Here is a 10558-nt window from a genome sequence, read left to right on the forward strand (position 1 = left end):
GTACCCACAGCAACAGGGAGTGCCCTCAGGAGGAACAAGTCTATTTGCTGGTGAAGCTGAATGGACATAAAATCTCCCTCAGTTATAGGGGTGTTTTTTCTATATAAAGTTGATAATTGAGTTGTAAAATAAAACTGCAGCCTTTCCTCTCCGATTTCTGCTGCTGCAGCAGCGTGCTAATTTGATTTTGGAAGGGGGGGCTGGTAGAAGGTGGCTCTTTGCCAGTGTGAAATTGTGCGCAAAAAGTTTGCACTGGGAGAGAAGGGAGCCCATCCTCGGAGTAGGGGAGGGCTGAGGGCAGGAGCTGCTGTGCAAGGCTGGTGTGACTTAGGAAGGTCCTGCAGCTGGGCTGGGCTGATGGAATTTCAAGAAAGCCCTAAAGGGTTTAGATGAAGCTGCAATGGAGAACAGATGGGAATCTCGGCGCTCATGCACAGATGCTGTGTGGTTGAGAGGATGGGCTGTGGGATTTCATGTGTCCCCACCAGCACAGCTGGTCAGGATTTGGGTGCTGGTCTCTTCTCCCAAGTGATAGGATGAGAGGGAATGGCCTCAAGTTACACCAGGGGAGGTTCAGTTTGGGCATCAGGAAAAAATTCTTCACTGAAAGAACTGTCAGGCCCTGGCTGCTCAGGGAGGTGGTGGAGTCCCCATTCCTGGAGGTGTTTAAAAGACAGGTAGATGGCTTGCTTGGGTATATGGATAGTAGTGGACATGTACAGTTGGCCTTGATGATCTTAAAAGGTCTTTTCCAACCTAGTGATTCTATGGTTCTATGGTTTGTTTCTTGGGTCTGTGTACTTGTGCATCTGTGTGTGTGTGCACCAGCTGGTGCAGGGATGCGTGCCTGGTGTGTGCAGACATGTGTACGTGTCGCTTGGGGTTGTGTGGGTATGTGCGTGCCTGTGTTCGGAGCTCCATACAGACAGTGAGGACAGCAATCTGGCTCTCATCACCCACACGGCTCCGCTGCAGGAGCAGCTGTGCAGGGGGACGAGCATGGTGTGGTGTGAAATGCTGTGGAGGAACCTATTGCTCATCCGTGCTGCCTTGCGCCAAGCAAGGATTTGGCCCTGCTACTCACACTGGGGGCTTGAGGGCTGGCCCGGGGGTGCAAAAGTTGATGGGAGGGAAAGAAAAAAACAGACAGCACAGCCTGGCTGTCTGTTGCATCAATGTAATTTTAATTTCTAAAAGATACACAGAGAAGATGCAGTGACAGTTCCAGTCCCTGGGAATTTGGCAAAGCCTGGAGTTCTTCACATGTTGCAGGTACACACACTCCAACACGCAGGAGGATGTACCTGCGTACAGATGTGGATGTCCTGGGGCAGGGCTCACATTTGTTGTTTTTGTACTTTCACTCTTTCCCATAAAAGTGGCTGCTCAAGAGGAATCCAGGCAGGAGGCTCCAGAAACAGTTGCGAGAAGCCCAGAGATTTATGGATGGACTTGTCTGCCCATTTTCTAAAGCTCAGCATTCCTTCCCATGTCACCAATCCATCCTTCCATCCTTCCACTGACTGTTTTTCTCCCTTCCCTCGGCAGCACTGGGAAGGGAGCACTGCTGCACCCCATGGCACCGGAGGAGCAGGGAGCTCGGCCCTGGGGCGTGGGTCCAGAGGTGGGATTGGCAGGTGCAGGACAGTCTTTCAGCCTTCTCATTTTCAGGAAAGGCCACCCCAAATCCTTAGCCCTGCTGCTGCCTGCCCCGTGAGGGCACCCAGAAGGGGTCCAAGCAACCTGTCCCGGAGGGTAGAGGGGTGCCAGGGATTGGAAGGTCTAATTGGATGCTTTCTTAAAGTAACATCTAAACAGCATCAGGGTGGATTTAATAAGGGGCTGACAGAAGAAGACCCGTTAACGAAGCCTTTCTCTGCCTCCTGCCCGAGCCAGGTGAGGGCTCCGTGTGGTCACCAACCCATTGGTGAGTGGTGCCAGTGGGATTGTGCAAGACCCTGTGCAAACCACACAAAGTGTGCAAATGCTGTGCAAGCCTTGAAAACACTGTTCAAGCCATGCTAATGCCGTGCAAAGGCTGTACACGCTGTAGGTTGGAGAGGGGAAGATTTAGACTACACTTTAGGAGGAAATTCTTCATGATGAGGGTGATGAGGCACTGGCACAGGTTGCTCCAGGAGGTTGCGGCTGCCCCATCCCTGGAGGTGTTCAAGGCCAGGTTGGATGGGGCATTGAGCAGCCTGATCCAGTGGGAAGTGTCCCTGCCCATGGCAGGGGGGTTGGAATTAGATGATCTTTAAGGTCCCTTCCAACTCAAACCATTCTACGATTCCATGAAACATCATGCAAAGGCTGTGCAAATACCGTGAGAACATGCAGCCCGTGCAAATGCCGTGTGAAGTGTGCGAGGTGTGCAGATGGCTTTGGGCCAGGCCATCCCACAAGGTGTGACACAGGGATTTCTTGGGACGTTGTGGTGGGAGCTGCCACCAGTGCTTCACACTATGTGTACATCCCAAGCCAATCTGCCAGTTGGCATTAGAAACCTGCTCATGATACTGTGACAAAGCACCTGTAAAATTACAGGAGAAAGAAATCTGAGAGGCTGCAGTAACAAATGCTCGTGAGAAGCGATTGTTGGGGGGGGGGGGGGAAGAGGGGGAAAAAAAAAATGTTTGTTTTGGCAAAACACCTACATTCCTTCAAATAAATCATCGCAGCACTTGTTTTTGTATTTGTGGAGAAATCGCAACAGACATAACCAGGGACTTAAGAAACTTGAAATAACATCCTAGTAAATACCCCACTTTGTTATTTTAATCGAGACCCAAGGAAACATCTGATTTTTACCAAGGAAACCCTCCGTGCAAGGGAAAACATTAGCCCGCAGCCCGGCCACAGCTTTGTTTTGCTCTGGTGCTGGTCTCCAGAGGTGGAATTACAAGGGCTGATGGAAGAGCAGAGCAGCAAGGATCTCCGGTACCGGCCTGGTGGGCATTGATGTCCTCCTCCAATATGGGGCAGGAGTGCCTGACCGAAATGCAGAGTGCCGTTCCTCCATCCAACACACAGCCCGTCTGCCTTGTCTCCAATATGGGACCGGGGTCCCCTGCCCAGATACGGGGTGGAGGGTGAACCCCGACAATATACGGTGAAGGTTTCCCCCTCAAACAGAGATGGGTTCTCTGCGAACAGAGGTGGTGATGTCCCCATTCCCATTCCAATCCTGAACCAAGGAGAAAACAAGGGTCAGACCTATGGCCCCCATAGGCTGGGATGGTGGCCACAGCACGGGGGCTGTGGCAGGGAGATGTTCCCACAATTTAGAGGTGAAGGATGGGGTTGGGGTCTCACCTGCAGGCAGGAGCACCTCCGGCAGTGCAGTTCATGACTGTGGGGATGGGGATGCACCTGGGCTTGAGAATGGGTCTTCTGCATGGGTTTGGGGATGAGAATGGAGTGGGGCATAGGAACAGGTTTGAGCTTGAGGATGGGGCTTCTGCGTGGGCTTCTGGATGGGGATGAGGCTTCTGCATAAGTTTTGGGATGGGGACAGGGCTTGGGCATGAGTCTGGCGATGGGAATGCGCTGAGGTTGGTGTTTGGGGCTTCTGCATGGGTTTGTGGATGGTGACGAGGTTTCTACATGCGTTTGTGGGATGGGGATGGGTTTAAGCTTGAGGATGGGGCTTCTGCGTGGGCTTGGGGATGGAGCTTTTACGTGAGGATGGGGATGAGGCTTCTACATGGGTTCAGAGATGCGGACTGGACATGAGTTTGGGGATGGGGATGAGGATGGGTTTGGGCTTCAGGATGAGGCTTCTGCATGGGTTCGGGGATGGAGCTTTCACATGGGGCTGGGGATCGGGCTTCTGCATGGGTTTAGGGATGGGGACTGGGCATGAGTTTGGGATTAGGATGGGTGTGGGCTTGAGGATGAGGATGGCTTTGGGGATGGGGATGAGGATGGGTTTGAGGATGAAGCTTCTGCAAGGATTTGGGAATGAGGCTTCTGCATGGGTTTAGGGATGGGTACGGGGCATGAGTTTGGGGATGGGGGTGAGGATGGGTTTGGGCTTGAGGATGGGTTGGGCTTGAGGATGAGGATGGCTTTGGGGGTGGGAATGAGGATGGGTTTAAGGATGAGGCTTCTGAAAGGATATGGGAATGAGGCTTCCGCATGGGTTTAGGGATGTGGACTGGGCATGAGTTTGGAGATGGAATGAGGATGAGCTTGTGGATGAGGATGAATTTGGTGATGAGGATGGGTTTGGGCTTGAGGATGGTGCTTCTGCACGGACTTGTGGATGTGAACGGGGCTTCTGCATAAGTTTGGGGACGAGGATGGGGTTAGAGCCGCTGCACGAGTTTGCGGATGGGGGGGCGGCCGGCAGGGGGCGCCCCGGGGAGGGGGGGTGGGGGGGTGCAGGGGGCGGGCGACGCCGGGGCTGCAGTAGCACCTCTTGTCCCGCGGGGGGCGCCCCGGCAGGCGGGCAGCGGGCGGCAGCGGGCGGCGCTGCGGGCGCAGTGTCGGCGCTCGGCCGGCAGGCGGCGCCCCGGCGGGCGGGCAGCGGGCGGCAGCGGCGGCGGCGGCGGCGTCGGGCGAAGACGATGCTCAAAAGCGGGCGCGGAGCGGCGGCGGCAGCAGCTGAGCTCGCAGCAGCGCGGCCGCAGCCATGCGCCTCCGCGCCGCCGCGCTCTGCCTCTGCCTGCTGGGCGCCTGCCGCCTCCGCCGCGGGCTCGAGGCTGCGGGCGCTCCCCAGCGACCCCCGGCAGCCGCGCCTTCCTCCGCCTCCTCCTCCTCCTCCTCTTCCTCCTCCTCTTTCCCCTCCCCGCCGCGCCGGGACGGGGCTCTCCGCAACGGGTCGGTGGTGCCGCACCGCTACATGGTGGCTCTGTACCAGCGCCTCGCCGCCCGCAGCCCGCCCGCCCGCAGCCCCGACACCGTCACCGGCTTCGCCGAGCGGGAGAGCGGGGGTGAGTCGGGTGGGGTGCGGTGGGAACGGGATCGGGATGGGGATAGCGATAGGGATGGGGATGGGGATAGGGATAAGATGGGGATGGGAGTGGGATAGACATAGGGATAGGGATAAGATGGGGATGGGGATGGGAATGGGAATGGGATAGCCATAGGGATAGGGATAGGGATAAGGATAAGGATAAGGATAAGATGGGGATGGGAATGGGATAGGGATAGGATGGGAATAGGGTAGCCATAGGGATAGAGGTAAGATGGGGATGGGGATGGGAATGGGAATGGGATAGCCACAGGGATAGGATGGGAATGGGATGAGGATAGGGATGAGGATGGGATGGGGATGGGGATAGGGATAGGGATAGCAATAGGGATAGGATGGGGATAATGGTAGGATGGGGATAGGGATAGGATGGAGATAGGATGGGGATGGGGATAGCGATAAGGATAGGATAGGGATAAGGATAGGATGGGGACAGGGATGGGGATAGGGATAGGACGAGGATGGAGATAGGATGGGGATCGGGATAGGACAGGGATGGGATAGGGATGGGGACAGGGATAGGATGGTGATAGGGATAGGGATAGGATGGGATGGGCTTGACATGGGGCTTCTGCATGAGTTTGGGGATGTGATGGAATAGGGACAGGGATGGGATGGGACCGGGACAGGGATAGGGATGGGATGGAGATGGGCTTGAGGATGGGGCTTCTGCAAGGGTTTGGGCGTGCGATGGGGCAGGGATGGGGACAGGATGGGGATTGGATGGGTTTGAGCTTGAGGATGGGGCTTCTGCATGGGTTTGGGTTTTGGATGAGGTAAGGACAGGGATAGGGATGGGGGTAGGATGGGTTTCAGTTTGAAGATGGGGCTTCTGCATAAGTTTAGTGATGGGTTCGAACTTCAGGATAGTGCTTCTGCAGGGGTTTGGATATGGGGTGAGATAGGGACAGAGACAGGGATATGGACAGAAACGGGTGGGGATGCAATGGGGATGGGGATTGGATGGGTTTGGGCTTGAATATGGGGCTTCTGCATGGGCATGAGGACAGGGATGGGAACACGGATGGGATGGGAATGGAATGGGAATGGGCTGGGTTTGGGCTTGAAGATGGGGCTTCTGCATAAGTTTGGGGATGGAGATAGGATGGGAATGGAGATGGGATGGGTTTTGGCTTGAGGATAGGGCTTCTGCATGGGTTTGGGGATGGGGACAAAGCTTCTGCGTAAGTTTGGGGATGGAGCTGCTCTGTAGGTTTGGGGATGAAGTCAGAGTTATTCGTAGGATCAGAGAATGGTTTAGGTTGGAAAGGACCTTAAGGATCATCCAGTTCCAACCCCCCTGCCATGGGCAGGGACACCTCCCACTAGAAGTGGAGTTGTGCTTATGATGTGGCACTTAGGGGCATAGTTCAGTGGTGGACCTGGCAGTGTTAGGTTTGCGGTTCGACTTGATGATCTTTTCCAACCTAAGCGATTCTTTGATTACTTTGGGCATGTAGGGATGTGGTTGTACATAGGGATGGAACTTGCGCCTTGGTCTGAGCACGGTGTCGTGCCTGCGGTGGCGCTTGGGACAGTGTTGTGCGTGGCTGTGCATGAAGATGGAGTTTAGGTGTTGGTGGAGACCGGGCTTGTGCGTTGGTCTGAACATGGGATGGGATAGCGCATGGGGATGCAGATGGAGCATAACGAGGTCGGAGCTGTGCGGCGGCTGTTTAACGGGGATGGAGCTGTGCATGGGTTTGAGCGTGAGACCGGGGATGAAGCAGAGGTCGGGGATGGGGCTGTGCGTGGACACGAGACTGAGATAGCAATGGAAATAGCAACGGCGTGATGTCTAGACCCATGGAAAAGGCTCGCCGATGGAGACAATTATGGGGCTGTGCATGAGCACAGGGTCGGGGTGAACTTGGCAGTGTTAGGTTTGCAGCTGGACTCCATGATCTTAAAGGTCTTTTCCAACCTAAGCGATTCCGTGATGACTTTAGGCACGTAGGGATGTGATTCTCCCCAGGGATGGAGCGTCAGCCTTGGTCTGAGCACAAGGATGACTTTCAGGGCTGAGGATGCAGTTGGGGACAAGGCTGCGTGGTGCATCCCAGCCGAAACAGGGTGGGCAGGGGTCTGGGCAGCTCTCGGGACCCCAAAACACACACGGCAGCGGGATCCGGGGAATGCAGTGCAGCTTCTCCGTGCAGCATCCCGGGGATCAGGAGGGAGAAGCCCCGGCAGAGCCTTTGCAGCCTGAAAAAACTCGGAAGGGGCTCCACCACAGGACCCTGTTCTGTCCCCTTCTCCCTCCTCCCTCTCTTTTATCCCCTTCATACCCACGAATCTAATGATAATAATCAAATAAATGCACGTACACGCTTAACAATATATGTTTTTCTAGAGATGTAGATACGTACATTGCTCCCTGCCGGCCAAGTTTGCTCAGCTGGAGTAAAAAAAAAGATGCAATCCCAATCGAATAAAATGAAAAGACAAACTGAAAAGAAGCCCAAGGCTTTCTCTGTGCCTGCCCCAGGGTGGGAAAGCAGTGGGTGGGGATGCAGAGCCCCCCAGACCCATCCCAAAGTCCAGCAGGGAGGCTTTGCAGGGAGATTTTGCAGGGAGATTTTTTTGAAAGCTGGTGGGGAAACAGTGAGGGAGGAGGGAGGATGCTCCGAGGGGAGGGTGGGCAATGCCAGGCTTGAGGGGAAAACTCCGCACAGGTTCTGGGAGGTTTCATGGATGAACTGTTCAAAGGGATCTCCTTATCTGCTCCTCAGAGGAATTTGAGGTCTGCTTTTAAAATAGTAATAAAAATTTAAAATATAATAATGAAAAATAGTAATGATAATAATAATAATAATAATTATAAGAATAATAATAAAGACTATGTTAAAGATAATGATGATAATAATATAGCAAGGGATGAGAAGGAAAATCTTTCCCACCCAGCGAGCGGTGCAGGCTGCAGCCTGGCGGTGCGCTTGGGAAGGGGCTGCGGCTCTGGGGCATCAGGCAAGGTTCTGCCAGCAGCAGCTCGGGGATCTTGGGCACAGCTGTGATGTTTGCAGTGTGCTCAGATCAAGTTTGTTGTTATAGAGGGAGAAAATAAAAACCAACCCTCCCAGAACTCATTCATCTCTTGTCCCCAACTCCACCTTCTTTGAGTTTGTTGTTTGTTTGTTTGTTTGTTTTTTAATTCACATTGGGTATATTTAATCAATGCCAGAAACTGTACAAGTCTGTATTTGGGCTTTGGATTCTCCAAAAATAGTGATAAATTCAAGCTGGGCTCGCTTTCAGCTTCTGGGAGTGTGTTAGACACCCTGAGGCACAGCTCCCGCATCCCTGCCGTGTGTGCCTGTGCCTGCCGGCGAGGGAAAATGGGATTTTTAAGTTTGTTCTTGGCGTGGCTGGGGCTGGGGGCAGAGTGAGTGTGAGTGTGTGTGTGTGTGTGACAGTTAGTGACAACCGGCTGGAGATGGGACTGTGCCACAGGGGTTCAGATGGAGCTTCCATGCTGAAACAGGATAGCGATGCAGCTGAGGGCACTGAAACACCCGGGACATGGCAGAGAAGCCACCTAGAGATGCAGGGAAAAGCACTGAAGAGAAGCCACATGTTTGAATTGATTCCTCCCTCTCTCTCTGCCTTCTCCTCCCTGTTTTTTTTCGGTGCCTCCAGCCAGGGTGACGCTCCCAAGCACAGAACACACAGGCTATGTCCCCGCTGGGATGCTCAGTGAGCTGCAAAGCGATGATCCGACCTGTTAGCTCTGTGTCCCTTGCGCCTCCAATAATGAGAGCTTGGCTTCAGATTGCTGGGTTTTTGACTTTTTTTTTTTTTTCCCTTTTTTTGTTTTATCTCTTCCAGATGCCTCCCCATCCGCCCTCGAGCAGCGATACCTCTTCGACATCTCCAGCCTGGCTGAGGCGGTGGAGGTGACGGGTGCAGAACTGCGGGTCCTACGTGCTCTCCCCGAAAACCGGAGCTTAGCCCTGTCCCCTGAAGGCACCTTCCACCACCTCCTGCTCTCCACCTGCCCAAGCCAGGACGGCGAGGAGCCCCGACTGCTGGACTCCAAGGCTGCAGACATTTTGCACCCTGGCTCCTCCAGATGGGAGGTGTTTGACGTCTGGGAAGCCCTGCGGGATTGGAGGGAGAGCTCTCCCTTGGACAAGCTGTTGTGCTTCGTGTTGAGGATCGTCTCGGATCAGTCGGGGCGGCTCCTGCCCCCCCGGCAGCTGGGGTTCAGCAAGCCCCAACCGCAGCCCCACGAGCGAGCCCTGCTTGTGGCTTTCTCTCGTACACAGAGGAAGGAGAACCTCTTCAAGGAGATCCGAGATAAGATCAAGGCTCTGGGCAGCTCCCCCTTCCTGGAGCCCCCTGATCTCAGCCAGGAGGCGTACCCCAAGCGGAGGAAGAGACGGACCACCATCGCCGCCCGCTCTGGGGGCAGAGGCCATGGAAAGAAGGCGAAGACCCGCTGCAGCAGGAAGCCACTGCACGTGAACTTCAAGGAGCTGGGCTGGGATGACTGGATAATTGCCCCTCTGGATTATGAGGCGTATCACTGTGAGGGGGTCTGCGACTTCCCCCTGCGCTCCCACCTAGAGCCCACCAACCACGCCATCATCCAGACCCTGATGAACTCCATGGACCCGGAGTCCACCCCCCCGAGCTGTTGCGTGCCCTCCAAGCTCAGCCCCATCAGCATCCTCTACATAGACTCCGGGAACAATGTGGTTTACAAACAGTACGAGGACATGGTCGTGGAGACGTGTGGCTGCAGGTAGCAATTTCTGCAGGTCTCCCCCTCCCCGCTCCACCCTGCCCCATTTTATATATATAAATATAAATATATATATATATATATACACACACACACACACACACTTTGGTGTGTGCCTTTCCAAAAGCCAAGCTCAGAGCAGGTGTCCTCTGCCTTCCTGGGGCTGCCCTGGCCATGAGCCTTGGAGGGATGGGGATTGTACCCCTGAGACAGCGAGGCTGTAGATTGGCCCCTCTGGGCCCTCTCAAAGGAAGAATGAACTCTAACACCCCCGCTGGGATTCCTGGGGCTCAGCTGGGACTGATGCTTTGCAGCGGGAGGCCGGGCTTCCCGCTCAGAGCTGCTCTCATCTTGGTGCCTTGCTTGCTCCCTGCTGGGGAGGGGGACGTGCAGCCTGGCAGAGCCCTTGGGAGATGCCCGCTCAGCCTCTTGAGTTCTGCCTGATTGGCTTGTCTTGCCTAAGCTGAGCTGACACCTTCCTTCCCAAAGGTTTTGGAAAATGTCTGGCCAAAATTGTCTTGTGGGATATGTGGGGTGGGCAACTTCGTCGGGAGAGACAGGGTGGTGGCTGAAGCAGCATCACCTTCCAGCTGCGGTGGTGTGATGGAGAGGAGGTGGGAACACACTTTTCTTTAAGTTAAAGGATTTTTTCTGGCTGCCTTCAAATCGCCACCCTGGGTTTGTGGTGGGGGAAAAAGAAGGAATCTGCGGGGAAGAACCTGTGGCAATGGGAGGTTGGTATCGTTTGGTCCAGGCCTGTTTGCAGTGCAGAGAGATTGGTGAGTCTGCTGTTGGGGACAGGAAAGATGGTCCTCATAACTGGAGGCTAAATCAGG

At 54.7% G+C, this 10558-nt stretch overlaps 1 protein-coding gene across 1 annotated transcript; it reads left to right on the forward strand.

Moving 5' to 3' along the window:
- The first annotated feature begins 4589 nt into the window (after positions 1-4589).
- Positions 4590-9760, forward strand: GDF7 (growth differentiation factor 7). The gene is made up of 2 exons (XM_054063814.1): positions 4590-4937; positions 8804-9760. Exons 1-2 carry the CDS (start codon positions 4637-4639, stop codon positions 9724-9726), a joined length of 1224 nt encoding a protein of 407 aa, XP_053919789.1. The 5' UTR covers positions 4590-4636; the 3' UTR covers positions 9727-9760.
- The last annotated feature ends 798 nt before the right edge of the window (positions 9761-10558 follow it).

The sequence above is a fragment of the Cuculus canorus genome, chromosome 3, assembly GCF_017976375.1.
Source record: "Cuculus canorus isolate bCucCan1 chromosome 3, bCucCan1.pri, whole genome shotgun sequence".
NCBI classification, from domain to species: Eukaryota; Metazoa; Chordata; class Aves; order Cuculiformes; family Cuculidae; genus Cuculus; species Cuculus canorus.